Genomic DNA, 26,850 nt, shown 5'->3' with positions numbered 1-26,850 from the left:
AAAGACTAAGGCTTCTTCCATGGCTTTATATAGGATTTAAATTCTATGATGCCTTTCTATGTGGGACTACACTTTTAAGCTAAATGCACACAACCCCCTTATGGCAACATAGTCCCCCTTATGGCAACACAGTTTTGCATATGTACTCACATTATACACACAAGTTAAAAAAGGTAATAAAAAACATAATGCATTACACAGATGTTAACACATATACAAACAAAAGTATATTATAAATACTCACACTATACATAGAGATACACACAAAATGTACATTTTACATGTGCACTTGTGCGAATTGAGTAGGGAAAAACACCAAGAACACAAGCATGTGCGAATATATCTTGCGCGAATCCTGCAAACATCATTGGCAACAACACCAAACCCATCTTCCCTAGTTCAAGACCCCAATGGTTCTCACGAAATCCACATACACCTAAATCTCAACGGGAAATACACCCATGTATGACTAACACAAACATTAACAAGGTATACTTAAAAGGAACCACTCGAATGGAAAACTCTTCTATATACCCCTTGCCCTTCCTTGGTTGTGAGCTAGCCCACACACCTACTAACCTGAAGGCTAGAGAACTATGGTTCATTATACCATGCAATTATGCTATTAACATAAATAAATTATAATCAATCAATATAAATCAATTGAAATAAACCATCACCAATACGAAAAAAATGACCAAATGGGCCCTACTTATGCACAAGCTAACATGATGACTACCTCACCGCCCACCCTACCAAATGATGGCAATACTTTGTTTCAGTCATTGGTAGGTTCCAAGAGGTGACAAACATAATCAAATTGATTGGCGAACCATGGTTGTAGCATGATATTGAGCAAGGAGAAAGAAACACCATTAAATGATGATGCTCAAGTAGGGGGTATAATATGAATGCTTATATCTACTAGACTACTAGTAGAAATTCACACTAGAATTCTCTAGAATGAAGATAAGATAGTTTATTTTTACATATATACCCTAAATATCCTTAACTTAAACTAGAAAAAAAAAATGAGGCTACAATATTCACCTTTTTCATCTTCTTTCTACCTCCAAAGCATACCATGCATTGATTGCCTCCTCTTCCTCCATCACTCCACCCCTAATGTCTCTCCTCACCTCTGCTTGCAATTTCTCTTCACTTTGCTTGCCATTTATCATTATTATGTGGTATGTTATAAAACATTGATCCAGAGGTTATTAACAAATAGCCAAAATGTCTTAGTGATGAATTGTTGTTAGCTCCCTTATAGAAAAATCATCTCTACTCCTTCCAAAGACAAATAGTTCTGAGCTATTAACAAGACAAATTGTCTCTATCTCTTCTACAAATGGATTGTGTCCAACTCTCTTAGATACAAATTGTTCCTACCTACTCTAAGACAAATAGCCTGTAGTAGTCTTAAAGATGACTTCTTGTTGCCTACCTTAGTGACAACTCATCAAAAACAAATGTCATAGTTCTTTGATAACCAATTAAAAAAACGAACTGTCTAGTTTTTGGCACCAAAGCCCATTCACTCCTTTTACCCAAAAAAGGGTGTGAAACCCTCTCCTATGAACTCTATGCCCATGGCCACCATAAAGATTCGCGATGTTGAAGTAAATTTGAAATATTAGAAGCCACGCACCTTTGGATCAATTCATGACATGAGCATCACTTCACACGCTGTAACAATTGAGTGCCAAAGGAAGGACATTGAACCTCACATACCAATTAACATCAACAAAAGAAACAATCAAGACTCTTGAACAAGTTGTCCATGTGCAACACAACACAATGATTGTCAACATGAACTCAATGCTTTGATACTCAACAATATTTAACGGAGGAAAACCATCACCTTGAAGCAAAAGAGGTTTCCTTCCAATCACTAAACGCAAAGTAGGTGAGGTTCTCCATAGAGTAAAAGTTCATCGATGGATGGCATTAACATATGAGGGGGAAACTATGACCTCCAACAAAACAAAAGAACTAAAATGGCTCACACCACAATACATATTGACTATGGTATCCAACCTCAAGTTGTAGGAAATTTTGAGTCTTCTCTTTCCAATGGAGGTTGTCACTCCAATATCTTTTGCCACAACCTCACAAAATGATGAATTATCATTGACTCAATTAATCCTGCAAGTCCATCTCTATTAACCATATGTGACACAACAATAAAATGAAAGATTTGTCAGACCATGTTGAATACCTTCTTTCTGCATAAAGAATGCGACAAATTCAATCCATAGTTGTTGACCCCCCAATCCATAAAGAATCTATAGTTGGTGTGCAAATATGATTCCAAGCCATCCAAAGAGAAGCCTAAAAATTCCGTCATCTTCCACGATGTGAACCTCATTAAGGTTGGTCCTTTTTTAGTAGCCACATTCAATCATTGTAACACTCATAAAAGTATGATACCATAGGTATCATAATCGATCGAACCACATTAACATGAAAGGGCCAAGCCCTGGGATTTCCAACACATAAATTTGTTCAAAATGTGTTTGGGGATCCATTCTCAGGGTCAATTGGAGGCATGCATTGCAGTCAATTGCAAGAAATGGATAAGGAGTTTGTGGTGTTCAATCAGTTTGGAGGTGAATAGAGATGTAAGAGGGAGGGAGGGGCATTTGAGGAAATAAATAAAATTACCAAGGGTATTCAGGAGATTGGGGATGCTATCATTATGCTTTTCCTATATGCAGATGATGTAGTGCTTTTTGCAAATACTTTAGAAGTTGCGCAAAAGCTTATGAAGGCACTGGAAAAAAGTTGCATGCATACTAAATTAAGTGTCAATAGGTCTAAAACAAAGATCATACGTGTGAAGAGCCAAAAAAAAGATAAGCCATGCATTATGTATAATAATGAGTCACTTGAATGTGTGGAAAGCTTCAAATATCTTGGCCTTGAAGTTCCTTTCAAATCATAGATGGAATTAATGTGGTACCGCCACTTAGGGGCGGGAAAGCGAGCATATTATGCATTTGAGAACACACGCAATCATGGAGATATTAAGTGTCGCGTCCTCAAGAAATACCCTTTTGACACTTTGGTGACACTGGTGCTTCTTTATGGGGTGGTAGCATCCCTAAATCTACTTGGAAAGGGTTTGAAAATGTCCAAAAACATTTTCTTACAAAGTTTCTACAAGTTAAGAAACAAATGTCATACATCTTCCTCCTCCTTGAGACGTGATCACTTCCCATTGAGATCATGGCCATGGAAAGGGTTGTTGAATACAAGATTAAGATTCAAAAAAGTCCCTCACATCGACTTCCTAGAATTGCATGGGAAACAAACAAAAAGATCCAAAAGACTCATAAAAGCAAATTTTTATGTTCCGGTTGGATGCAAGATATAGAAAAGTGGTTTGGTAGATGGGATGCAACACATTTGCTTCATGATGCATCACTAGATTCCTTTGTAAATGATGCCTTTTTGCAACGCTAACATGTCATGACATGGGGAAAATGTGGAGGCTCGCGCTTTACACATTATACTACACATGTTGCACCTAACTACAAAACCATATTCTTCGCGGGACGGGGAAAGTGTACACATCGATACATGTTAGAGCCCATTTCTTTGTCTTCCATTCGAACCATTGCTTCTATGCGACTTAGCTCACATGCATTGCGATGTGAGACAGGGGCGTTGGGGTACAGGTGATGAGAGTGGTCGACTATGCACACTTTGCCCTAAACAAGTTCGAGGGCCTGAGTATCACACTTTGATACAATGCTCTACTTTTGATCATATTCGACCATGCTTTCCACACATCTTCGACCGGAGCCCAACCCTTGCGCGGACTTCTCTCACAGCCACAACGTGTGCACTCTCGATTGCAACATTCTATTGGTAAAGTTCTTGAACATCAAGAGTCGCTACTCACTTTCACGCATATCACGTGAAATATATTTTTTGGTCTCATTGGTCATATTTGACCCTCGAAGGCGATAATATAATCTCTCTCTCTCTCTCTCTCTCTCTCTCTCTCTCTCTCTCTCTCTCTCTCTCTCTCTCTCTCTCTCGGGAAGGAGGGGCATTTGGGGAAATAAATAAAATTCACAGGGGTATTGAGGAGATTATACTCTCTCTCTTTCTCTCTCAAGATATATATATATATAGGTGCAATGAAGAAAAACAGGTCCCCTGTTTCTCTTCACCATGTAAGTAATGCTTCTTCCTCTGGCAGAATTCTTCTTCTTCTTCTTCTTCTTCTTGAGTGGTTGTGTCCAATCTTCTGTGTATGTATGCGTTTCTGTTCTCTGAATCTTTTCTTTTTCGTTATTCTTTCTTTGCAGGAGAGCTTCTGTGAACAGGCCGCCGACTCCGGATGGAAACGACGAGAAATCAGGCTCCGAACCGACATTGCAAGAGATCATCAACATCAAGGTCACTAGATTTCTTCTCTTTCTTTATAATCATTGAGGCATGTTCTTGATCTTTATGTTTCTGTGTTGTGTGGTGAGAGAGAAAGCTGTGTTAGTGTCTTTTAAGAGGCCAAAAATAGAGTATGAGACAGAAGGAGAGGCTGCACCTTAGCTTTTTGTCTCATCTTTGAGAACAAAAGGCCCCAAAAATAAATATAACCGAAATTTTAAATCTTCCCAATGCGTGAGATAATCTCGTTAGCGCTTAGAAGTCGTGAGATTAGATGGACAGTATATAATCTGCCCAAGGTGCTAGATAATCTCATTAGCTCTTAAAACTCTGAGATTAGGTGGACCGAAACTTCTGCCTTCAAAAGACCTCCGATGTGGCCCTGGCCGATCCAATCCAAGTCAAAAGGTAAAAGAAGACCTATGAGATTGAAGAAATTAGATTCCACTGAGGTCTAATATGAAACTAATGATAACAAGCAAAATATAAGGAAATACATTGTTTTTTTATAGTATGTCTGCCAGTGAGATCGCATATTTTGGAACACTGGGATGTTGAAGAGTATAAGTATATGAGGAGAAGACACTAGGTAAGGCAAAGAAGAAGAAGCATTATCTCAATTCCAATAACGTGAAGAGAAAAACCTTACCCAGGACCTTGTAACCTACTCCTCGACCATAGCCCCAGGAACTAGACCCTGGACGTTAGACACCTGTATATTGAGGAGTCGAGAGTGTTCTATTGAAATGATCTTTTTGTTTTATAGAATGTGTCTACACTATAAATTCATGTCTTCATCCCTCAACCCTGAACCTGAACCTGTGTGTGTACCTTGATATGTCAAGAGCAATCCATTGGGATCAACTTTTTGTTTTACAGAAGATGTGGTTGACAAAAGAAATCATGTCTTTATCCTTTGTGAGGTAACTCTTGCCAAGTCTCCCACGCTATCGTACTGAATATGATCTTTGAATAATGACCCAAATGATCTCAGAGTATGTAGATGCATGCCATTATTTTATAACATGTTCTCGAGAGAGAAAGAGATCTTATGAATGCGTTTGGCTTCATCCTATAGCACTTTCTTGAGAGAATTTGTAAATACAGTTTTTTTTTTTGCTTTCAGCTCATTGAAAGTGGAGAGAAAGAGAGATTAAAGGAGTTGCTCAGAGAAAGATTGATAGAATGCGGTTGGAAAGACGAGATGAAAAGCCATTGCAGGTTCTCTCTTTATTTTTTTGTTAATTACCTTTCATTTATAGTTAATCTAAATATTCTGTCCACTCTTTAGGTTTGTTCCTGATATTCGTGGTGTTAAAACATTACTAGAATACTATCAAATAGCTAAAATATATCTAATAACAGGCTTAAGAAAGAGCAGTTTAGATGGAAATAAGGAATGACTGCTTAAGGCTGTTGATTAAGTGCTATTTTTGTCTTATAGGAGGAATTCTTAATGTTGTAATTGTCATGTTTACGAAACAAATTTTTTCTCTCAATCATAGATTTTTGGAGTATTGCTCAAATGTTCATTATTGTTTGTGAGTAGGACAATTAAAATGTTTCAATTTCTAGTTTAATTATTAATTCCTAATTTACTGATGGATTGCACACCTTAATTGACTACATGGAGATGGATGAAGTGAATATCTCCATACTACTATAGCTCTAGTTTGTTCATTTCGATTGTTATCTACATTAATTGACTACATGGAGATGGATGAAGGAGCATTTGTGTATGTGTTTGAAATGCGAACTACAATCAATTTGGATTGTCTCTGTGGAAATGGATGAAGTGAGTATGTGCATACTACCATAGTTCTAGTTTGTTTATTTGCATTGCTTTGGATTCCATATTTTTAACAGAAAAACATGTAAATCCTGATGGAGCTTTTGTCTACGTGTGAATATGTGTTTCTTTTGGAAATGTGGATTGTCCCTGTAGAGATGGATGAAGTGAGTGTTTCATACTACCATATCCCAAGTTTGCTTGCTCACATTGATTTGTTATCCATATTTCTAACAGAAAAATGTGTAAATCCTGAAGGAGAGTTTGTAATGTTCTTCTGTTAGAAATGTGGATTACAAATCAATATGTATTGTATCTGTGGAGATGGATGAAGTGTGTGTGTGTGTGTTTGTGTGTCCATACTATCGTAGCTCTAGTTTTTTGCTCATGTTAACATTTCTAACAGAAAAGCATGCAGTTCTTGATGGAGCTTCTCTCTCTCTCTCTCTCTCTCTCTCTGTCAATGTTTTCTGCAAACAGCATATCATTGATGACACATAATAGTAAAATAAATGTCAATAAACCTTTTTTGTTTATGCCAGAAACTATACGAGAAAGAGAGGGAGAAACAATGTGACTCTTGATGAACTTATCCGAATAATCACTCCCAAAGGAAGATGTAAGCCATAGAGAGAGTCACCTTACAGCTTTTTAATGTAGTGAGGAAGTTCAGCTCATTAACTTCTACGTTTTCCTTTGATATATACAATATATTGTCATGTATAAATCCTTGGTTATAAAACAGCATCTGTACCTGATAGTGTGAAGGCAGAGTTACTGCAACGGATAAGGAGCTACCTAATGTCTGCAGCACTGTGAAGAACACAAGGTTCATGTTACAGAGGATGGTTATTCTGTATGTGCAAATAACTTTTTTTTCCTGTAATTATATTTTCAATTAACGAAGTTAACACACAGTTAATGTCAAATCTGGTTAAATACTCTTCAACACATCTTTCAAATGCTTCGGCATATTTTCTATAGAGGCAAAATTCCAATATTTAGGAAAAGTTTCTTAAATATTGGTAAAGTTTCCTTTTCATGCATGAATGAAAGGTAACTATGATAAAATTCTATAATTTCTGGATGAATTTAATGGAAAATTTTTACTTTTATTTTGGGTTTTGTTAACAGCCTTGATGCATTTTAACAATAAAATTTTCTGAACAAGGGTGAGGAAATACTTTGGAAAGAAATGCGGATGTGTGTTTCAGCTTTCAAAGATATGATGAATGTTTGGGAAGAACATATATGTGTAAGATAGAGGGCAGGAGCTCAAGTCCCAGAAATGGGTTCCCCATTATGAGAATGTACACGTGGTTCTCATCACAAGGGGCATTAGAAATACAAAGTTTTTTTCATGATTGTTGGATAAAGCTCATCAATACTGAGAAAACATTCCCTTTATTCATGCTTATATTTTTCCATTTGTCGAAATGTCTTTATTGTTTTTCTAGTTTTATCACTGAAACTGTGAAGAAAAGGGATCATCTCAATATGTTTTCCAAATGTATCCTATTATCTATATATACATGAAAATGATGATTTATCAATTGATTGCCCTTGTAATCTCTTCGTCTCAAAAGCATAGCGATTGCTGTTGCTTTCTTTGCTATACTTCTCAAAAGCATAGAGATTGCTGTTGCTCACTTCTTTGCTATACTTCTCAAAAGCATAAAGATTGTTGTTTTTGCATTCCTTAAATGACATGTTTTGATCATCACTCTTCACGCTTTCTGTTGTCTTCTTACTGCATTCCTATTTTCCATTTCCTTTATTTTTGTTGGTGTTGATTATTCATTTGAATTTATGTATTAAAGCTTAGGTTCTTCCTATCTCAACTTTATATGGACGACTAATATTTTTGTTCTTTTACTATGATGGTGTGCCACTGAAATGCATATCTTAAATGCTTTGCTTTGGTATTAGATAACTGGTGACATCATAATTGCGTTGCATGCAGATTGATGGTTTCACTATATTTTTTTGCAGTTTCTTAGTTGTAAAGTGATACAGAGAAACAAAATTCTGGGAGCCCATCTGAACAAAAAGGTCATTACAGCTTAAAGTGTAATGCCCAAACTACTGTGGAAAGAAAGGGCTTCCAACATCCTTCAGAAATTGAAGCTTTCCATGGCAGAAGATCTCTTTTCCAATTCCAACATCCAACTTGTGTCACACCTTCCTCCCTACTAACCTCTTCAGTTTGTGTTATGTTAGATGATTGTCTTTTCATTTAAATTTATCGTTCTATCCCAGAACTTATAGAATTATTGGATAGAAAACTTTTTGATTGCACACCTTATGTAACGAACATTTATCAAGGGGATCCTTCTTTTGTTTGCCACTTTCTGAGGATTTATACTCTGATTAATCAAAGTGTTGCCCTCAGAATTAAATCGAAAATTGGGGATATTGTGGCTATGTATTAGGTTATCAATGAAAGAGATGGTAACTTACATGAAAACACAAGGGTAGGGATGATTTGTTCCATGTGAAATCCTTTGTAAAAGAAAATCTGAGTTAATGGTATGTTTTTTGTGAAAAAAAAAAATCGGGGCCACCTAGAATGAATATCAATTGGATGCGTGCACTTAAAAAGTGATCATTTTATAATGTGTAAAATGTGTTTCTATATGGGAATAATGTAATAGGATGCTTTCCTTGATCCCCCTCAAAAATAAATTGTACAGACATAAGTCCAATAGTCCAATAGTTCCACAGATTTTTAGGAAACATAATCAAATATTTGTGTGTTTCCATGAATCATGGTCCCATGGGTTTGAAACAAGTTGAAATTTGCTTGAGGGCAACACTAGAAAGAGGTTTTACGGTATAAAGATAATAAAGAAACTGATGTAAAGATCCAAAAAGGAAGATAAAAACGTTCTACTTGTGAACCACAACAAAAGAATGATGATTGTACACGCCAACAATGCTTTCAATCCAAAGGAGCAATTGCCAAGGCACCTCCTTCATACTAAGACTATATCTATAGTTGGATATTGTAAACATATTAGGTTTAATTAATACCAATAAGTGTATACAAGCTTAATTAATTCTTGATAATATAGTTGTGGGTGTTCATAACTCTTTGGTTGGCCATTCGAAGCTACTCTTTGACTAGCCAAATGACAAATACTCTTGTCACAAGCAAAACCAAAAGATTGAGGTTTTTTGCCGACTAAACGCATATAAGAAAGAACGGTCAAAGGTGACCGTTTGATCTTCAAAAGGCAAATAGTGTTCATGGTATCAATATATTAGTCAACAAATGTATGCTTTGTGAACTCTATAAAAGTGCACCATGACCCTACCCTTTAAGTGTGATGAATGGCTCCAAAGTATCAAAGTGGTATCTACCCCCAAAAGAAAAGACTTGCAAGTGAGCTGATTGAGAGAGTGCATAGTGCTTCCCGCAACAGTAATGAGATTATAATATAGAGTGGTCACCCATGAATATATAATTATGGTTTAGGTCCTTGCGCATTAGTTACACAAAAGGTACCTTGCTAAAGGGGGTATACATATAGAGAATATACAAAGGATACATTTTATTTATGAGAACCCACAAAGAAGTGAGTAGTTCTAGACATGTCACATGCCGGGTTCATGTAAACATCCCAATGCATAAGGAATCACTCTAATCAAATACATGACATTTGATAGATGGATGCTAAAATGGTCAATTGTCTTGTATGCTTGGTACATGCCAATACTCTCATGAACAAACTTCACCAAGAAAAGCAACCTATCATTGTGGTCGAGATGCACCGTGCAACAAACATATTTGGCAACCAAAAATGTGGCCTGGACAAACGCCACATGGTCCTATGATTGTCTCTTCTCAACTAGCATCATGGCATACAACAATCAACTCACATAAGAAAGCGTCAAACACCACATGGTCCTATGCTTGTCTCTGCGAAGCTCACATCATGGCATACAACAATCGACTTGCAGAAGAAAGCGTAAGAGCATGGATGGAGAGGGGTCATGCAACGGAATGGGGTTCAGAGCTCTACCAAAGCATGCCAGTATGGCCCCTCAGAAAAGTCGTGCGCTTTTTGGGTGTATGGGAGAGTGTTGAAAGGCGACGGACAATAACAGGAAGAGATCGCATGTGGGCATGAATCGAAAGACCAAAAAGAGGGGGGGGGGCTTTTGGTCCAGAAGGCGTGCGGGCATGTCGAATTCCGGACATGCGTATGGATCGGCTACGGACGGGGACGGGGCCACGAGACGAGCCCATCCAGAGATAGATAGATAGATAGATAGATAGATAGATAGATAGATAGCCCATCTCTTCTAAAATGGTGGCTTTCTATCTCTTATGAAGCCACTCAAGCCAATATGCATGCAAAGAAGAAAAACAGAGAGAGAGAGAGAGAGAGAGACTCACAGAGCAGGACTTTTTGCACGAGCATAGTCCACGTGGGACGAGGTCACGTGCTTATGTGGCTGCCACGTCAGCATACGCACGTGCTCCCCTCTTACTCTTTTAATGCCTCTTCCTCTCTCTTCCTCTCTCTGTCTCTGCTTCTCTCCAAGAGGAAGTCTTAGAGTGTGTAGATACTAGAGAGACTCCATAGAAACTCCATAGATCTTGTCTGCCTGCAATTCATCAGAGTTTTTCCTTCTGTTCTTCCTCTTTTTGGGTTTCCTGCTGAATCAGGACCTGCTCTCCTGATTTGGGTCTTCCCCTGCTTTTTGTGTCTGTGTGACTATTTTCCATGGCTTCTCTCTCCTCTTCATTCACTTCCTCTCCCCTCTCTTCTTCTTCTTCTTCTTCTTCTGCATTCACCTGTCGCCATGCACCCTTAAAACCTATGGTTTCGGCTCCCAGATCCTCCCCCCTCCTCATCACAGCTTCCGCTGTTTCTTCGCCTTCTCAGGTCTCTCTCAACCAGGCGCTGAAGATCAAATCCATCAAAGCCCGGCAGATCATCGATAGCCGAGGAAATCCTACTGTGGAAGTAGACCTCGAGACGGACCGTGTTTATCGTTCGGCTGTGCCGAGCGGTGCTTCTACCGGGATCTATGAAGCCCTTGAGCTTAGAGATGGAGATAAGTCTGTCTATGGTGGGAAGGGTGTCTTGAATGCCGTGAAGAATATCAATGAAATAATTGCTCCCAAGCTGATTGGCCTCGATCCCAGGTAAATACAAAAATTGAGTCCATGTTTCTTCTGTTCAAAATTTGTGTAGAATTCTGTTGTTGATGTTGCCTAGGAGAGATGATGGTTCTTTTATTTGGTTGGTCTGGTCCAAGAGAGATGATGCTGTGTCATATGTTGATTTTGCTTTGCTTAAAAAGATGATAGTGCAGAAGAGATAATGTTAATTTGTGCCTTGTTGATCACCAATTGAACATGGGATGGAATAGGGTTTGCCTATTTTCTCCCCTGTTTTTTGCACATCCTAGATAGATGCAATGCTTTAAAAGGGTATTAGATAGATTTTAACCCTCAAAATTTGACATTGTTTGTTACCTACAAAAAAACGATGGGATGGATTTAGGGTTTTCACTATTTTCGCTGTGTTTTGATTGCCTTAGATATGTAATGTTTTCAAAAGTGTTGGATTGAACCCTCATGTTTTTGTTGTTAATTATCCCCCTTGTTTAGTTTTTGCATGCTCTTTGATCTCTTAGGAACCTTCACCCTGTTACTTTTGCATGCTCTTGTGTGTTTAGAAAACATGTAAAATGTTTCTCCGAAAATCTTTGCCATCATTAGAAGAGCAAAATAGTCTTATAAAGCATGCTCTTGTGTGTTTAAAAAACCTGTAAAATTGTTCTTTGAAAACCAGTTACTCTCATTTGAAGAGCGAAATAGTTTTCTAAAGAACCTTCAATATCACTAAATCAAAATCTTTTTGTCATTTAGCAAGTTCTTTTGTGTTCTTACCATCTATTCAATGAAAAATGCTTCTCTTATCTTCACACTCACTAAAAGCAAAATCCCCTGTTTTTTATGCATGCTCTTTTTCGTTGTTAAACATGCAAAATTGGTCTCTTTTAACTCATGTAAACTCAGAATCCCTTGTTTCCTGAATGCCATTGACTTAAAAATGCATCAAAGAGTCATATTCCTTGTAATTCTATTTTACATCTCGCAATTCTGTAGTATTTCTCTCACAATTCTGTAGTATTTCTTTCAAAGAGTCATACTCCTTGTGGCATCCTCTATATATAGGTGACTAGGAGATTAATTATATTTATTATATGTTATTGGTCACAGGGAACAGAAAGAAGTGGATAATCTCATGATAGAGTTGGATGGAACCCCTAATAAAGAGAAGCTTGGTGCGAATGCGATTCTTGGAGTTTCACTTAGTTTATGCAGAGCAGGTGCAGGAGCACAGGGCATACCTTTGTATAAGCACATTCAGCATCTTGCAGGAACAAGAGAGCTGGTGATGCCTGTCCCAGCCTTGAATGTTATCAATGGAGGTAGCCATGCCGGCAATAAACTAGCTATGCAAGAATTCATGATCTTGCCCATTGGAGCTTCATCCTTTGCTGAAGCCATGCGAATGGGCAGTGAAGGTAAAAGAGACTTAAACACCTTTTCTGGCTAACTTGATCCTTCTTTTTCTTTGTTTTTCCTTCTCATATTAATGGTTACCTTTTTGCATTTGATAAATATATGTTTCTTTCAGAATTACTTCTTTCATTCGTTCTCTTGTTAATGGGTTCTTTTTTGCACTGATTCACATCTCTGTTAAGGCTTTAGGTTTCAAAAACCCATTAGACCATTGTGGCCTCATTGGTCTTTATTATGGCCCTTGATAGGGTATTTTTACATTGATTCGCAATTTTTTTTATGATTGATCCTTTCCCACATCTTTCTTTTCTTTTCATTGATACTTTGTATGCTCTTTATAGGGTTTTTGTGCATTGACTTTTGATACGCAATTCTTTGAATGTATCAGTGTACCAAGTTTTGAAAGGCATCATCAAGAAGAAATATGGACAAGATGCTTGTAATGTGGGGGATGAAGGTGGTTTTGCACCAAACATTCAAGACAACAGAGAAGGCTTGATCCTCCTTGTAGATGCCATTGAAAAGGCAGGCTACACTGGAAAGGTAATCCCTCTTTAGTCCCTCTCCAATGAATCATCTGTTAGTAAAACAAGAGTATTGTGGGTCATTAATGATGCCAGCTTTTAGGACAATCTCAAATTCTGAGAGCTAATGATAAAAATTTTGTGCCGAGATAGGTTAAAATCGGCATGGATGTCGCAGCATCGGAATTCCTTACTAAGGATGGGAAATATGACCTTGATTTCAAGGAGCAACCAAACAGTGGGAGTCATATTTTATCTGGTGAAGCACTAGGAGACCTCTACAAGGAGTTTGTGAAAGAGTTTCCCATTGTTTCCATTGAAGACCCATTTGATCAAGATGATTGGCAATCATGGGCTCGCTTGCAAGGCAGTGTAGATATTCAACTTGTTGGAGATGACCTTCTTGTGACTAATCCCAAGAAGATTGCTGAAGCTATTTCCAAGAAAGCTTGCAATGCTCTCCTATTGAAGGTAGTAAAAGTGTCAATCACCAAGATAAAATATCAAGCTTGATGCAAAAGAAAAAGAAAGATTGTTGAAAAACCAAGCTTCTTTATAGTCAATTGATCATATTAAGATTTAAAATGTGACAACCGTTGAACAGGTTAATCAGATCGGATCGGTCACTGAGTCAATCCAAGCGGCACTAGATTCGAAAGCTGCCGGTTGGGGTGTGATGGTTAGCCACAGAAGCGGAGAAACTGAAGACACATTCATTGCTGATCTTTCTGTTGGTTTGGCAAGTGGACAAGTATGTATTTGTTTTCTTTCATATTGAATACTTTGCATATTGTTACCATTCATATCGAGGACATTGAAAGTTACTATTTATATTGAACAAATATCATTATTTTTGCAGATTAAAACTGGAGCTCCGTGCCGTAGTGAGCGTTTGGCAAAGTACAATCAGGTGCAGATTATTTTTTACTGCAAGCCCAATACAATAATTATTGAGAATAGTCTAAAGCCAAATAATTTTGTCCGAATGTTGTCCTTTTTTGTAATGTTATTGTTTTGTGTCTTTGTAGTTGCTTCGCATTGAAGAGGAGTTGGGAAATGTTCGTTATGCTGGAACTAATTTCAGAAAACCATGAAAATGTAGTGGATCGCAAGAAACTTAAATCACCCTCCCATTACGAGGACAGGAGTGACAAGAATAAAAAGCTAACATCTAGAATAAGATGTGTGGAGGAACAGAGGAGCTGAAATAAGGCTTAGTGATTAGTTTGAATATTTTGTTTGTTCCATCGACAGTTTTGTAGACCCTGTTAGAATGTGACACGAGAAAACAGTACGTGAACCCCCTCCCTCCCCCCCTTCCTACCTTCACATTGTCTTCAAAGAAAATGAAGAGAAGAAAAAAATGATGTAAAAAGTATATTATCATTTTTCGCTCCAAACACATTGGATGGATCTCTATCAATACAATGCCAGTATCTTTCTGTTAATTGCAGCTTCTTTATGTATCATCCCAAAGTTTTTTTTAAAACTGACACTACATTTGGTTTGTGGCCTAATGCAAAACCTACTCTGAAATTTACACTATAATATATTCTTTGTTTAGAGTTCACCACCACAATCACCATTGATACAGATTCATTAGCTTGATGAATAGATTTAATTTGTATTGTGTTTTATGTTGAACCATCTAGCTTACTGCTTTCATTGGAACATTGCTCTCTATTTCTAGTAGGAATCAGCAATGGTAAGTTGAACCCAATTGATCCCTAAACCTGTTAGGCTAGCTCAAAATGCAATGGTGAATCCTAAAAACTCAATTCATTGTTATTGGGGTTACAATATACCCCATGCAATCAATCCTTTCGCTTTTCCCTTCTCATGAGCTGAATCTTGTTAAATCTAATAACTTGGATATCTTTTGATATGTGGATCTACTCGAAGTCCAAGACTTGATTGTACCCAGCACTATGTACTTTTTTGTTCTCTGTATCGTTCCAATTTTATCAGATGTCCCCGAAGGGACAAAGACTAAGGCTTCTTCCATGGTTTTATATAGGATTTAAATTCTATGATGCCTTTATATGTGGGACTCAAACTAATGCATTACAAGCCTATTCTGGACCCACCTTATGTGGAGTCCAAATAACATCATGAATTAATAATGCAAAAGAATTTGTGGCACAACCAATCCTATTAGAAAACATAGATCTAGAGTGCTTTTGCATGGCAATAGAGTTCCCATAAAATGTTTTGGTAAGGGGAAACAATGTTATTACTAGGAAGATAATTGAGAGGGTAGAGGTTTGAATTATGATGCCCCATTTGTTGATTTGTCATAGCTCTTAGGAAGTGTCATTGGTGATTGCAACCACAAAAGGTTTTACCAATACCGCCCATAACATTTCACTTACATCATGGAAGATTGGTCACTCATTAGAGAATTCAAAGTCGCCTTGCTTGTTTATTAACCGGAAGAGGACTTGAAATATAACAAGATGACCATGAATACTACGAGAAGATTGATCACAATCTCTACCTCTGATACCATTTGGATACATGGATTGCCCTATTGGTAGTAAGTGGTGCGATGAAGAAGAGCATAAATATTGTCTTGGTTTACTCTAAGAATCCTAGCCTCTAATAGTAGACCGAATGAGCATAAAGACATAGTACATGTTGTCATGATGTGGGCAACTCACAAGAAGAAATGCATTGAATTCAAGATATATGAAAGATTCAAGGATACGGCAAAAGTATAACGAGAATGACATGGGAAAGATGATAAGTTTCTAAAACAATAGAAAGATATAGCTCAATTAACAAATTTGTTAACAATCATTAAGTGCAACAAATGAAACTCTATATAAATGCAAGTGATCATATCTATCAAGTTCACGGGCAAATGAAGGCATCTTGTACATTAGTGGAGTTGTTTGTAAATTGTCATATAGACACCTCTATGGAGAAGCTTGACTTTCATGTTATGAAACTACAATCCGCAAATGTAATTTTTGGATACCTGTGGTTTTCCAATGAGATCCCCTCTTGTTCATTGATTGAGTTAATCACTCAATCACATTTTAACTTAACTGGTATAAGGATTTTATTCAATGTTCAAATCTTTCTTGTCATTTACTTGTGTCTAATTGATCCAACACCTCAATTTTATTTTTTTGATATTGATGCCACACAATTACTACATCATAAACCATAGTTACTTGACTCTATTTTAGAACTTTTTCAATACGTGTTTTCTAATTAATTGTCACTTAATTTAACACTATAACATAATGTGAACAATCGAATCGACCCCATTGGATGTGTTGCTCTAGTGAGCATTCTAGTTGATTAGAAGAGGATGAGATTACTAAGCAATTTAAGGAATACATAAGTATGGGTCACATTTGTTATAGTAAATCACCTAGGGATGCACCAATTCTTTTAGTTAAGGAGAAGGAATGTTCATGGCAAATGTGCATTAACTATCTCTATTTGAATAAAATGCAAATTTAAAATGTGTATCCCTTACCTTGTGTTGATGATTTGATTGATCGTTTGCATGGAACCCAATACTTCATACAATTGACTTATGAATAGGCTATTGTGAGATTTACATTGCCAAAGATGATTTTCCTAAAACCTATTTTTGTACGTGCTATGGCCTTTATGAGTTTTTAATCATGCCCTTCGGATTGACTAATGCTCCAATTACATTTCACGATCAACTCAGTGGTTTTGTTGTCGTTTTCTTGGACTAGTTGTACCTTGCAAGACCATGTTCAACATGTTCAATTTGTTTTACACAAGTTGCATGACAACTTGTTCCATGCAAAAAATTCAAAATGTAATTTTTATGTACCTAGGTCATTTGATTACAAAAAATGACCTTGAAATTGAACCTTCCCATATTGTGAAGATTAAACTTTGGTCCATTTCACATAATATTTATGAACTTTGATCATTTTTAGGATTTGTTGGATCTATTCCAAATTGACCTAGCCATTTACTGATCTTTTGAAAGGTCATCCAAGTAAGTCAATCACACCAAATTCCCAATGCGACAAACTAAACACAACATTGAACATTCTCAAAGAGCATTATGGCAAACTCCTACTCTTCTATTATCAGACCCTTCAAAGTCTTTCTAAATCGAGAACGATCATGAAGAAACAATCAAGGGGCTAATTTCAAAGAAGGAAAGGACAAGATATGTAGATTTTTGTCCAACCTAGGTGCAATGTATCTGGCGTGGTAGGACACCTGGATGATGCTACGATCGCGAATACTTTTGACTCCACACAAAGTTGTTAACTCTCAAAAGCAAGCAAACACGTAATTAAGAATTAATCAATCTTAATTCAAGTGGAAGGACACGTGCTAGAATACAATAGAATAATGAAGCACACAATTATCTTTGCCTTCCTCATGCTTGAAATACATATTTATGCGAAGAGGTATGATCACAATAGGGCAACACATAATCATTTCCCACCCATCAAAGAGTAAATGGTTGTCCTCCAAGAACAAGGATTGCCGCACGATCTATATAATTGGGTCCTTACTGTCACTTAAGCTTCGATTCTATTCTATATATGTATAATTCCTTCCTCTTCTCGAATTTTACATGCTTTGCCGAGCAACCCAAAATCATATATGTCTATGAATTTCTATAACCCTATGCATTAAACTTAACGTTGCGAGCCCTAATTGTATAACCTGGTAAATGAATCTATACATAATAATAACCTTGTGATGTGTATACCTCATGAAGCTTAACCTAATCAAGTAACCATATAAAAACTAACATGCATCACAAGGAGGAGGAGAGGAGCTTGCATTCATCTATAGACTATGTATATAGTCTATAACATGTATGTATGTATGTATGTAATGCATGCCTACATGCATTGAATTCATAACCTGATGATGATTTTGATTTTGATTTTGATGCATACTTATGAATCCACATAATCTTGTGTGCAATTTGTTCTGTGCTGGGAACGATACTACTCTGCAGAGTGAAAGGAATCAAGGTTGTCATGTAATACCTTGCAGTGGTGAAACAGAGACAGGGAGAAAGCTAAGGAAGGAAGGAAGAAAGAAGGTATATGTGCTGGTGAAGAGACATGGGGGAGGATCTGGCCATACCCATAGATGTGGTCTTCTCCAAGCTCTCTGATTGGCTTGTCGACCGGAAGCGTATACCTTCCGATTGGCGTAAACGCCTCCTGACTGTCAGATCTAAGATCACATCGGCTTTCGCAAATCTCCCAAAGGATCTCAATCCTTGGTTTGCAACCCTCACTATAGAAGGTATGGTATTGTTGTAGTTAGCTTAATTTTATTTATTTATTTTCTTCTATTTTTTATTTTTTATTTTAATTTTGAGAGAGAGAGAGAAGAGAGAGAGATTACAGTGTCTGAAGAGGCAAAGCAAATCTATAAGATACTCAAAAAGCTTACAATTTTGGTGCTATGGATGGGAGATGATGATGATGATATATTAAGTATGTCCAGCAGGGAGAAAACAAGAACCATGGGACCGACCAATGGTTATAAAGCACTATCCCAGCTGTGTAGGCGGGGGATCAGATTGAAAATGGTAGAATAAGAAGAAAAACTAAAACCTAAAATGAAAAACTAACTCAGTTTTTAAATTTCACTGGTTGCATATGGTTCTGTGGTCGAGTACACGAGCAAAGAGTATTCCTAATGTTTTCATTGGACTTGGTTCTGTCCTCATTAGACTTTTTTGAAACCTATTAGGAATTCTTGAAAATAATGACTGATGTTCTCATATGTGGGGCATTTCAAAGTGATATATGTTCTTGTTTGCTGGTGTGTGTATGCAACAAGAGTCACATATTCTCTTTTTGTGCTCAATATTTAGCCAATCCCCAGTTTCTGTTTTCAGTGTGTGAGCATTGCGCATTGGTAATAATTGCGCATCTCGTTCTCTTGGGCATGGGTGTCCAGATGGCTCTGGCATTGGCCATCTACCCTCAGTAACTTTCCCAATATGTATTGTGTCTTAATACATCTACAATAGTACTTAAACTTAGATCTATGTTAGGCTGTTCTACATTTCACATAGCCTTCCAGTTTAGCTGAGTAGAACATTGCCTCATGTTCTCCTCTCCTTTTCTTTTTCCTCTACGTGCACCTCCAATTATTCTTCAACTTGCAATCTTGCACATCACGTCTGGATGTCTTGGACCCAGCTGGATGAAAGAAATTTTCTTTTCTTGTTGGTAATCGTCCAATTTTTCAGATGGGCTTTGGGAAGGCGATTTTGAGGCAGCACCCTTACTTCCGATATGTACTTGTAAGCTTTTTTAAATGCATAAAACTATATTGACCTTCATCCAGGTTTTTAGAAATGCGAATCTTCCCACATTCATGGGATTGGGCTGTGCTGACTTCTACTCTCCTAGTTAGCACCTGGTTCAAGTCTATTGAATAGGTACCCCAGTGTATTTGAAATGTGAAACACTTCAATTGCCTCGTCTGTACACTACTGGCTACTGACTTTCAGACTAACAGTATTATGGGCTGTGAAAACTTCTATTCTCCTTGTTAGACACATGCTCCAAGCATATGTTAACCCTAAGCTATTTGAAACTGTGAAACACTTTAATTTCCTCCTGTGTACAGTACTGGCTGCTGACTTTCAGTTTTGACAGCAGTTGACCCCAGTTTTGACTGTAGTTCTAACTGCAAGGCCACTGTGTTTACGGAAAGTATGTAACATATCTAAAAGCTTTTTCAGTCTCAGTTAAGGATATGCCAACAGTATAACATCCTAAATCAGAAGCATTAATGTGAGATGTCCAATGGCTGCTCTTTCGTTATGTTACCCGAAGGCTTCTCGGATAGAGGGTGAGAGATGTTAGATACATCGACTGATTATATTAACCTCACAAGAGGCATACATACCCTATAAGGCATAAGTTGGTGAAACAAAGGTAGTCCACATTGACAATCAAGATTATAATCTTGAGCACGAGGTGGCGATTATTGGAGAGCATCAAAGACTTACAAGATGAATTTATGGTGGGATATATCAGATTGTGTTAAACACATGGTTGTTTCTGTTTGAAGGTGTAGGCGTACTAGAAACAGCAGCTTTTTGAAAAGGGGAGCCAATCCTCCCCATGTTGCAGAATTGTCCCCAGAGTTGCTGGTGGTCCTGACTGATGTATGATTCTAACATGACTTGTGCAGGGTATACCTCGGATAGTATTAATACTGGGTTATTTGCCAAAAGATGTAGGCCTATTTAGACAAAGGAGATCTTCTTTTGAAAAGAGGATCCAATTCCCCTTGGTGCAGATTGGAAATTGGAACTACCCAGTGCAAGGGAATTATTTCTGAGGTGGCTAAGTGTCCAGACTTTCCAGATACGATTAACCACTCTTAAAAAGAAGAGAGAGAATGATTGATTGGTTGTACTGAAGTCTTGTCAGAGACCAAACTGACATGCGTGACTCAAAAGAAGTTATAATCTTCAAGTCTTGTATCAGAGGAAGAGAGAGATTGATTAATTTTGTCAAGAAGAAAAAAATCTCCTATGAGACTAAAAAATGTTACAAACTCAATCTCATGTATGAGAGGGGGAATGAGATCAAATTATTAACCTCTCTCAAGAGGCCAGAGTAACCTATGATAGTTGATTGGTATCATGTAATTGTCTAGAAAGTAGTTAGGAAAAAAAGTAAAAATAAAAGATGGATTGACACCTTTAAGAGGCCTACGAGAAGTACAAATAAAATGAAATGAGTGAAAACTGAAAAGCTGAAAAACCAGAAGGATTAACACAGCTTTCCAAAGATTGAGGAATTGAGAAAATTGAGACCTCACATAACAAATCTCAAACAATGGTGAGGTTGAAGACAAAACAGCTCTAAAAACATGTACTGACCTAATGACCTGTATGCTCATCCTGTACCTGTTCTTCAAACGTTTCTAGCTGCAATTGTGTATGGAGCACAAAGTAAATAATACTGAAATCATGATCTCAAGAATTGAAAATATAAATATTTGTATTTTTAATCATTTGCTAGTCCATGATTCCAAGAAAATATGGCTTATACTTATCTGCTTGATTCTCCTTTGAGTAAGTTTACATGATTAATGGGCAGTTGCTTTTTGATTTACTTGTCACTGCAGACGTTGGATATCTTGAAGCAAAGCAGATTTTGAGCATTCTAACTGCTGCCAAACCTGAAGCTCGGTCATTGTTTGGTCGACTTTCTGGTGTTGCAGTAAGAGTCACTATTTTTTGAAACTCAAATTTCATTCCTATAGACATCATCAATCTTCCCTGATATGTCAGTATATTTTCAGTTCTTGATGCATCAGCTTAACTTTAAATATCAGAATAATAATGTATGTTAGCATAATCACGTGGCACGCTATTTGGGTGATGTTACTCTCTCTGACATATGGTTTTATAGGGTGACTGGGACATGATTGTGCGGGCATATGAGAAAGATTTACTTTTCCTTGGTGAGGCTACACAGACTATGGTTCAGAATGTTAATTATGAAATGTAAGGAATTTTTGTCCTGTTGATCCGATGTATTTTTATTCTGTCAACGAAACATGTAAGCTAATTATTTTATCAGTATGCATATTATGCAGACCTTATTTAAAGAAACAGACCACGAAGCTCCATCAACAGTTAGGGGATTTAGAGAGGAAAGAAACAGAGTACAAGCGGAATGCTGCTGTTGCAGCTGCAAAATATCAACAAGCTTGCCAAGAGTTGGGAGTGAAAGTGAGGCTCAGAACAAGGGATATTTGAATTTATTTAGAGGACCCATTCTTTTATGGAGTAAACCTCAGTCCAGTGCTTCTAGAAATCAATATGTCTTAGAAGACGTCAATATGTCTTTCTTTCTCAGTTGAATTTTGTTGGGTACAATACAGGGAACAAACATCAGGGTTGAATTGTTGGAGACTACCAAAAATTTACATGGTGTCTTTGCTGAGGTTGAGAAAGTGCTTTGTGATGAGATAATGGGTCAAGCAGTAGATTGCTATCAAGCCTTTGTTTCATATGCATCCAGCAGTAACAATGTAATATTCTTCTTGAATGATGATAAGATAATGTACATTGCACTGAATTCATTTAAAATTCTGACAGTATTTTAAATTTTTTCCAGGGGAAATCTGATTTAGTTGTATCCAGCTTAATGACATATCGAGATAAGCATTCCAATTCCCTTCATTCAGGAAATTTAATTAATGACGAGGATCCAGTCAATTTATCACTACCCACATCCAATTTGGAACAAAATTTTGGAGAGAGTATAGAATTTTTAGCTTCTGATGTATCGTTATCCAAAGTACAAGAAAATGCTAATGTGGATATTGATTGGGACATTGGTGTAGTTGAGAATTCTTCTCAACCTCTTCAAGATAAAGTATGCAAAGAACATACAATGGAGTTTACTAGCGTGCACACTGAACAAAATGGAAGGAGCAAGGATGGATCAGTGGAGAGTTTGCGAGGTATAGATTGGGATACCAAAGACATCAGAGAAATAGTGGAAACTGAGATACAATGGGATATAGGAAATACTGATAACATGTTTACTGGAGAATCTGTGGAATCAGAAATACACTGGGATACTGGAAATAATGATAATGCGTTGAGTGGAGAATCTTGTATCGATTGGGATATAAGTATTGAGGATAGCACTGGACTTGATATTGACATTCAACCCCTCTCTTCAGAAAGCCATTCACCAGCCGAAGTACTGGAACGGGTGGTAATTGCGAATGAATTGATGGAAACAGAATTTCGGAACAATCTTTTGGATGACTTACTAGAGGTAATTAGATTGATATAAAGCCTATGTAGTTGTTATCCATACCAGTATATAGCTTATAAGGTGTTTTGGATAATATAAATTTTAATAGCTGTGAAAGATAGCTTATAATTACTACCACCTGTGAAAGATAAAGTCATTCGTTCTGTGTGATTCTATAGTTCTACAGACTGAAAGGTGGTTTTAACTATTTTCCATAATTTTTCACTTAAAGAAATTGAAGGGGAGTATTACAAACTAAGAGATATATTATCATCATGTAGTTCTGAATGGGAGTATTTATGGCATGCCATAAGAGTCAAAAGATTATAGAAAGCAGTCTGATGAATTAAAAACATAGCACGTTATGTAAATTTTGCACTTACTTATATAGCCCATTTATTGAAGTTTCAAGGCATGTGAAAGTTGAAGAAGCCATAAGTGAGTATTTTTTGCAATCTCATAGTTAGCATGCTGACTTCTTGCCAATATGCTTCAGGTCAAAATGTTGAACCGAGTCTAGGTAGAGGCATGATATAGAGTATGTGGCTCATGCAGTTGCATCAATCTGTTCTCTATGTGGTCTTAATGTAAAATAAAAACATTATCATTTATGTTTTTCCTGCAGTTCCTGACAGGATGAAAATGTTTTTAAACACATTAACTTATTTAAGGTTTCTGCATTGATTGGTTCTGGCAGCTTCAAACTTTCTTAGTGCTTAGGATCGAAGAAATGAATAGAGAAGAAACATCATCCCTACAAAATCAGGTCCAAGCAATCTGCCCAGGAAGCTTGCAACAATACGGAATTGACTCGTTTAATGCGATGTGCTCTGAAATTTCTAAAGCCATCGGTTTGCTTACTAACAAAAGAAATCGAGATTTGATTATGATGGCTACTTCAGAGAGGTATGTTTTGCAGTCCAAGAATAATTGTCCATTTAGATATTTGCATAACCATAGGATTAATCCTCTTGAGCATGGCTGAACCTTGAGTGTTTAATTTTGATTGATAAGAATATATTTCTTATGAAGGATCTAATAGAATTCATATCACATGACCAAACTTTAATTTGGAGTAATATGAATTTGTTTCTCAAGGATTTAAACAATTCACATTCCTCTACATATAATCTGGTGAGACAAATTGGATAAAAAAATGGAGTGTAAGTTTGATGTCATATAAAGAAATCCTACATTTCTTTATTTATTCAAGACTGTAGGATAATTAATATGCCCTGAAACAGCCTTATTTTGTTTTTTTCTACATTTTTCCTCCTTTTTGTTTTGATTTCTGATTTATCCTTGTTTACAGTTTACACTATGCTATGCTATTTTTGGTCTTCATGTTCATCAAATATGGAACTCTTCTTATTAGCTCCTAAGGTTTGTAAGCTGATGCTGATGATGCCATGACTGGCTGTATGAATGTTAAAACAGGTCTTGTATACAAAAAGCTGTGTGTGTACTAACCTGTCTGTGTGATGATGTAAATTTTTGTTCTTGGCTTAAATCTCTATATTGAAGATTATGAAAACTAGCGATTTTGTCACTCTATTTTTGGTAACTTCATTGGAAGATCAGAGTTAATTTTATTTTTTTGAGCCTCACATCCACAAGTGTAACAGGTTTTTGAACCGACTAGAAGCATCGTTGACTCAGAAAAAACAGCAAGAGTCAAAGCTCTTGGAAAATGTAAGAGAGATCCACCAGAAACAATCAGAATTACGAAATACTCTGGCAGCAATATGGCCAAAACAGGTAATAGGGTATACTTCAATTCAATTTCATTTTAATGCCAGAAGAAGTGTCCTTACCCAATCCACAACTAGCTATTCCTGATGTGTCCCATGTCTTAAATGATACAAGGATGGCTTTAAGGGAGTCCTGCCAAGTCTCACTATAAAGGAAATTTGATACTAGTTTCCGGAGCTCTATGTCATGCCAAACTTAGTAATGGCTGTACTACTAATTATGGTTAGATACTGAACTTAGGAGTGAAATATGGCTTGAACTAGAGATGCATTAATTTGTTTGTGTTGAACATAGTGGGATGCAATCTTTGAATCCCACTATGTTCAACACAAACAAATCCTAGAAGTGGGCTGTTATGCTCCATGTTACCCTGTTAAGTGTAAGCATGACCTTAAAAGCTGATATAGATATTTGTGGCAGTTAACAACCACTTGATCTTTCATGACTTCAGATGACATCTTGCCTCTTGAAGCACATAAAACACCTACCTATACAGTTTATTCTTCTTAGTAAACTAATAGTGAAACATCCCTCCACTTTCCTGGTTCATTTTAGGTAGGATATGCTTTGTTATCCTTTGTTCGATTATATACTGGTTTTGTACATGTTTTATATGCATATACAGGAGGCTGCAGTGCGGAGGACGAGGGAAATAAAGGAGAATTGTGAGAAAATTGTTTCGACATTGTATGGAGGACGTAAAATCAATATTATCGGAGAGATCAACAGTGTTTTAGGGCAGGCTTAAATAAGAAAATTTGGGATTGTTTGCAATGATTTTGTTAGTGAAAGCCCATATTGTCAAGTTCTAATGCCTTGGTATGAATTGTATGCAATCTGTGACATCAAGGGTCATCGAAAAAGAGAGTATCCCTTCATTTTATATGATTCAGGGGTTGGGAAAACTATCAAATTCGAAATGTTGTTTTAATAACAAAGCTATTCTTCCCCACCTAAATGCTGTGTTTCATATCATCTTTGTTGAAAGATGGCATAGTGAATCGATCTACAGATTATCCATTAAATGGTGTATAGAAAGGTTGAGCATTTAAAGTGAAACATATACAACTTGATCTTTTGTGAACTTAGCGCAAACTTTACCAATTTCAAAGAAGCCATGTCTGTTGAAATGTAGCATTCAACAGGATAACTTAACAACCAACTTGAAATGCACGTCAGCTACAAAAGTGATCATTTTTGTGACCAACATAGAAGCATGTATTGCTAATGGACAATCATTAACATCTTTTTGTTCTTTTGGTGAAGCATCCCATTGCCATTTGTGTGAGCAGGGGATTTAGCTTGATCACTCTTTAATGAAAAGCTTTAATCTAGTGTAGTGTACCTTTGTTCCAAATGGAACTTGTGAATGTCTATATAATTTGTAAGAGATATCTCTCTGTCCAATGCCATTAGAGAGGCAAGCCTAGTTCCAATTAGTACGTGAAGACATGCGAGTGAAATTTAAATCTTTGTTGTGTCTTGTATCACTGCTGCTTCTCTACCTCTTCATTACATTGTTGCATCATCTTCAATGTGGTGTTGTGGTATTCTTCTCTTGACATGTCTTACTTTGGATATTCTTTGGGTAATGTCTCTAGTTTGATGTATGAATATGGAAATGTTAAGAAATCATTGGCATTATGCGCACTAGCAAGGAACATCATTTTCCATGAGAGTTAATGCCTGATTCAAATGTGTAGTAACCCCCGTTGAACAACTAACCAACTTAACAATAAAAGCTAAGTATCAGGATTGTTGTCAAAGACCTTATCTAATTAGACGAAGAAGACCCTGAATACAAGCATGCATATAAAATGGGGCTTAATTTGGAGTTCTTGACCACAAGTAGGTCGTTTTTTGAAAACTTGTCTTTGCATGGTTGTCACCTTGTGTTATTGCTCTTTTGTCATTTATAGCCAAATGGTTGTACTAAGCTAGTGTGCTCCAAAAACAGAAAAAGGTCTTCATGTGGTCCAAAGTTTCTATTCATGTGGGCTTGCTTGTTTCACCCCAATTTTTTTATCCTTTCTCAAGCCCTCAACATTTTCATGGCAC

General features: G+C 36.9%; 3 protein-coding genes across 6 annotated transcripts; all 3 read left to right on the top strand.

Annotated features, from left to right (window-relative positions):
• The first annotated feature begins 4,130 nt into the window (after positions 1-4,130).
• LOC147864384 (transcription/mRNA export factor) lies at positions 4,131-8,545 on the top strand. 4 transcript variants are annotated; one of them, XM_087320558.1, is made up of 6 exons: positions 4,131-4,187; positions 4,323-4,413; positions 5,528-5,622; positions 6,733-6,809; positions 6,936-7,046; positions 8,191-8,545. In XM_087320558.1, coding segments are annotated over exons 1-5 (339 nt in total). In that variant the 5' UTR covers positions 4,131-4,185; the 3' UTR covers positions 7,010-7,046; positions 8,191-8,545. The 4 variants fall into 4 exon arrangements, with proteins under 4 accessions (XP_087176684.1, XP_087176683.1, XP_087176685.1 ...); XM_087320557.1 differs by having other exon boundaries at positions 8,183-8,545; XM_087320559.1 differs by lacking the exon at positions 8,191-8,545 and having other exon boundaries at positions 6,952-7,141.
• A 2,341-nt stretch (positions 8,546-10,886) lies between these two features.
• On the top strand, positions 10,887-14,709 carry LOC147864383 (enolase 1, chloroplastic-like). The gene is made up of 7 exons (XM_087320164.1): positions 10,887-11,348; positions 12,432-12,739; positions 13,126-13,280; positions 13,415-13,732; positions 13,866-14,012; positions 14,121-14,171; positions 14,290-14,709. Exons 1-7 carry the CDS (start codon positions 10,924-10,926, stop codon positions 14,353-14,355), a joined length of 1,470 nt encoding a protein of 489 aa, XP_087176290.1. The 5' UTR covers positions 10,887-10,923; the 3' UTR covers positions 14,356-14,709.
• Positions 14,710-18,114: 3,405 nt separating this feature from the next.
• LOC147864382 (CDK5RAP3 protein homolog) lies at positions 18,115-25,876 on the top strand. Its single transcript, XM_087320163.1, has 9 exons — positions 18,115-18,535; positions 21,392-21,486; positions 21,679-21,773; positions 21,866-22,001; positions 22,154-22,303; positions 22,390-23,061; positions 23,738-23,946; positions 24,666-24,798; positions 25,418-25,876. Exons 1-9 carry the CDS (start codon positions 18,349-18,351, stop codon positions 25,538-25,540), a joined length of 1,800 nt encoding a protein of 599 aa, XP_087176289.1. The 5' UTR covers positions 18,115-18,348; the 3' UTR covers positions 25,541-25,876.
• The last annotated feature ends 974 nt before the right edge of the window (positions 25,877-26,850 follow it).

Source organism: Azolla caroliniana, unplaced genomic scaffold (assembly GCF_043228905.1).
Source record: "Azolla caroliniana isolate FFs.n. ecotype wild unplaced genomic scaffold, voAzoCaro1.0.p SCAF_5, whole genome shotgun sequence".
NCBI classification, from domain to species: Eukaryota; Viridiplantae; Streptophyta; class Polypodiopsida; order Salviniales; family Salviniaceae; genus Azolla; species Azolla caroliniana.
Note: the sequence above shows the minus strand (reverse complement) of the source record. Positions and strands in the feature narration are given on the sequence as shown.

Bases quoted from the DNA above. Each gene is read 5' to 3' on its own strand.
- LOC147864384 (XM_087320558.1), top strand. The intron at 4,414-5,527 runs GTCACTAGATTT...TTTTGCTTTCAG, and splicing joins AAGAGATCATCAACATCAAG to CTCATTGAAAGTGGAGAGAA. The intron at 6,810-6,935 runs GTAAGCCATAGA...GTTATAAAACAG, and splicing joins AATCACTCCCAAAGGAAGAT to CATCTGTACCTGATAGTGTG.
- LOC147864383 (XM_087320164.1), top strand. From the start codon at position 10,924: ATGGCTTCTCTCTCCTCTTCATTCACTTCCTCTCCCCTCTCTTCTTCT. The intron at 11,349-12,431 runs GTAAATACAAAA...TATTGGTCACAG, and splicing joins CTGATTGGCCTCGATCCCAG to GGAACAGAAAGAAGTGGATA. The intron at 13,281-13,414 runs GTAATCCCTCTT...GTGCCGAGATAG, and splicing joins AGGCAGGCTACACTGGAAAG to GTTAAAATCGGCATGGATGT.
- LOC147864382 (XM_087320163.1), top strand. From the start codon at position 18,349: ATGGGGGAGGATCTGGCCATACCCATAGATGTGGTCTTCTCCAAGCTC. The intron at 21,774-21,865 runs GTAAGGAATTTT...CATATTATGCAG, and splicing joins CAGAATGTTAATTATGAAAT to ACCTTATTTAAAGAAACAGA. The intron at 22,002-22,153 runs GTGAGGCTCAGA...GGTACAATACAG, and splicing joins GCCAAGAGTTGGGAGTGAAA to GGAACAAACATCAGGGTTGA.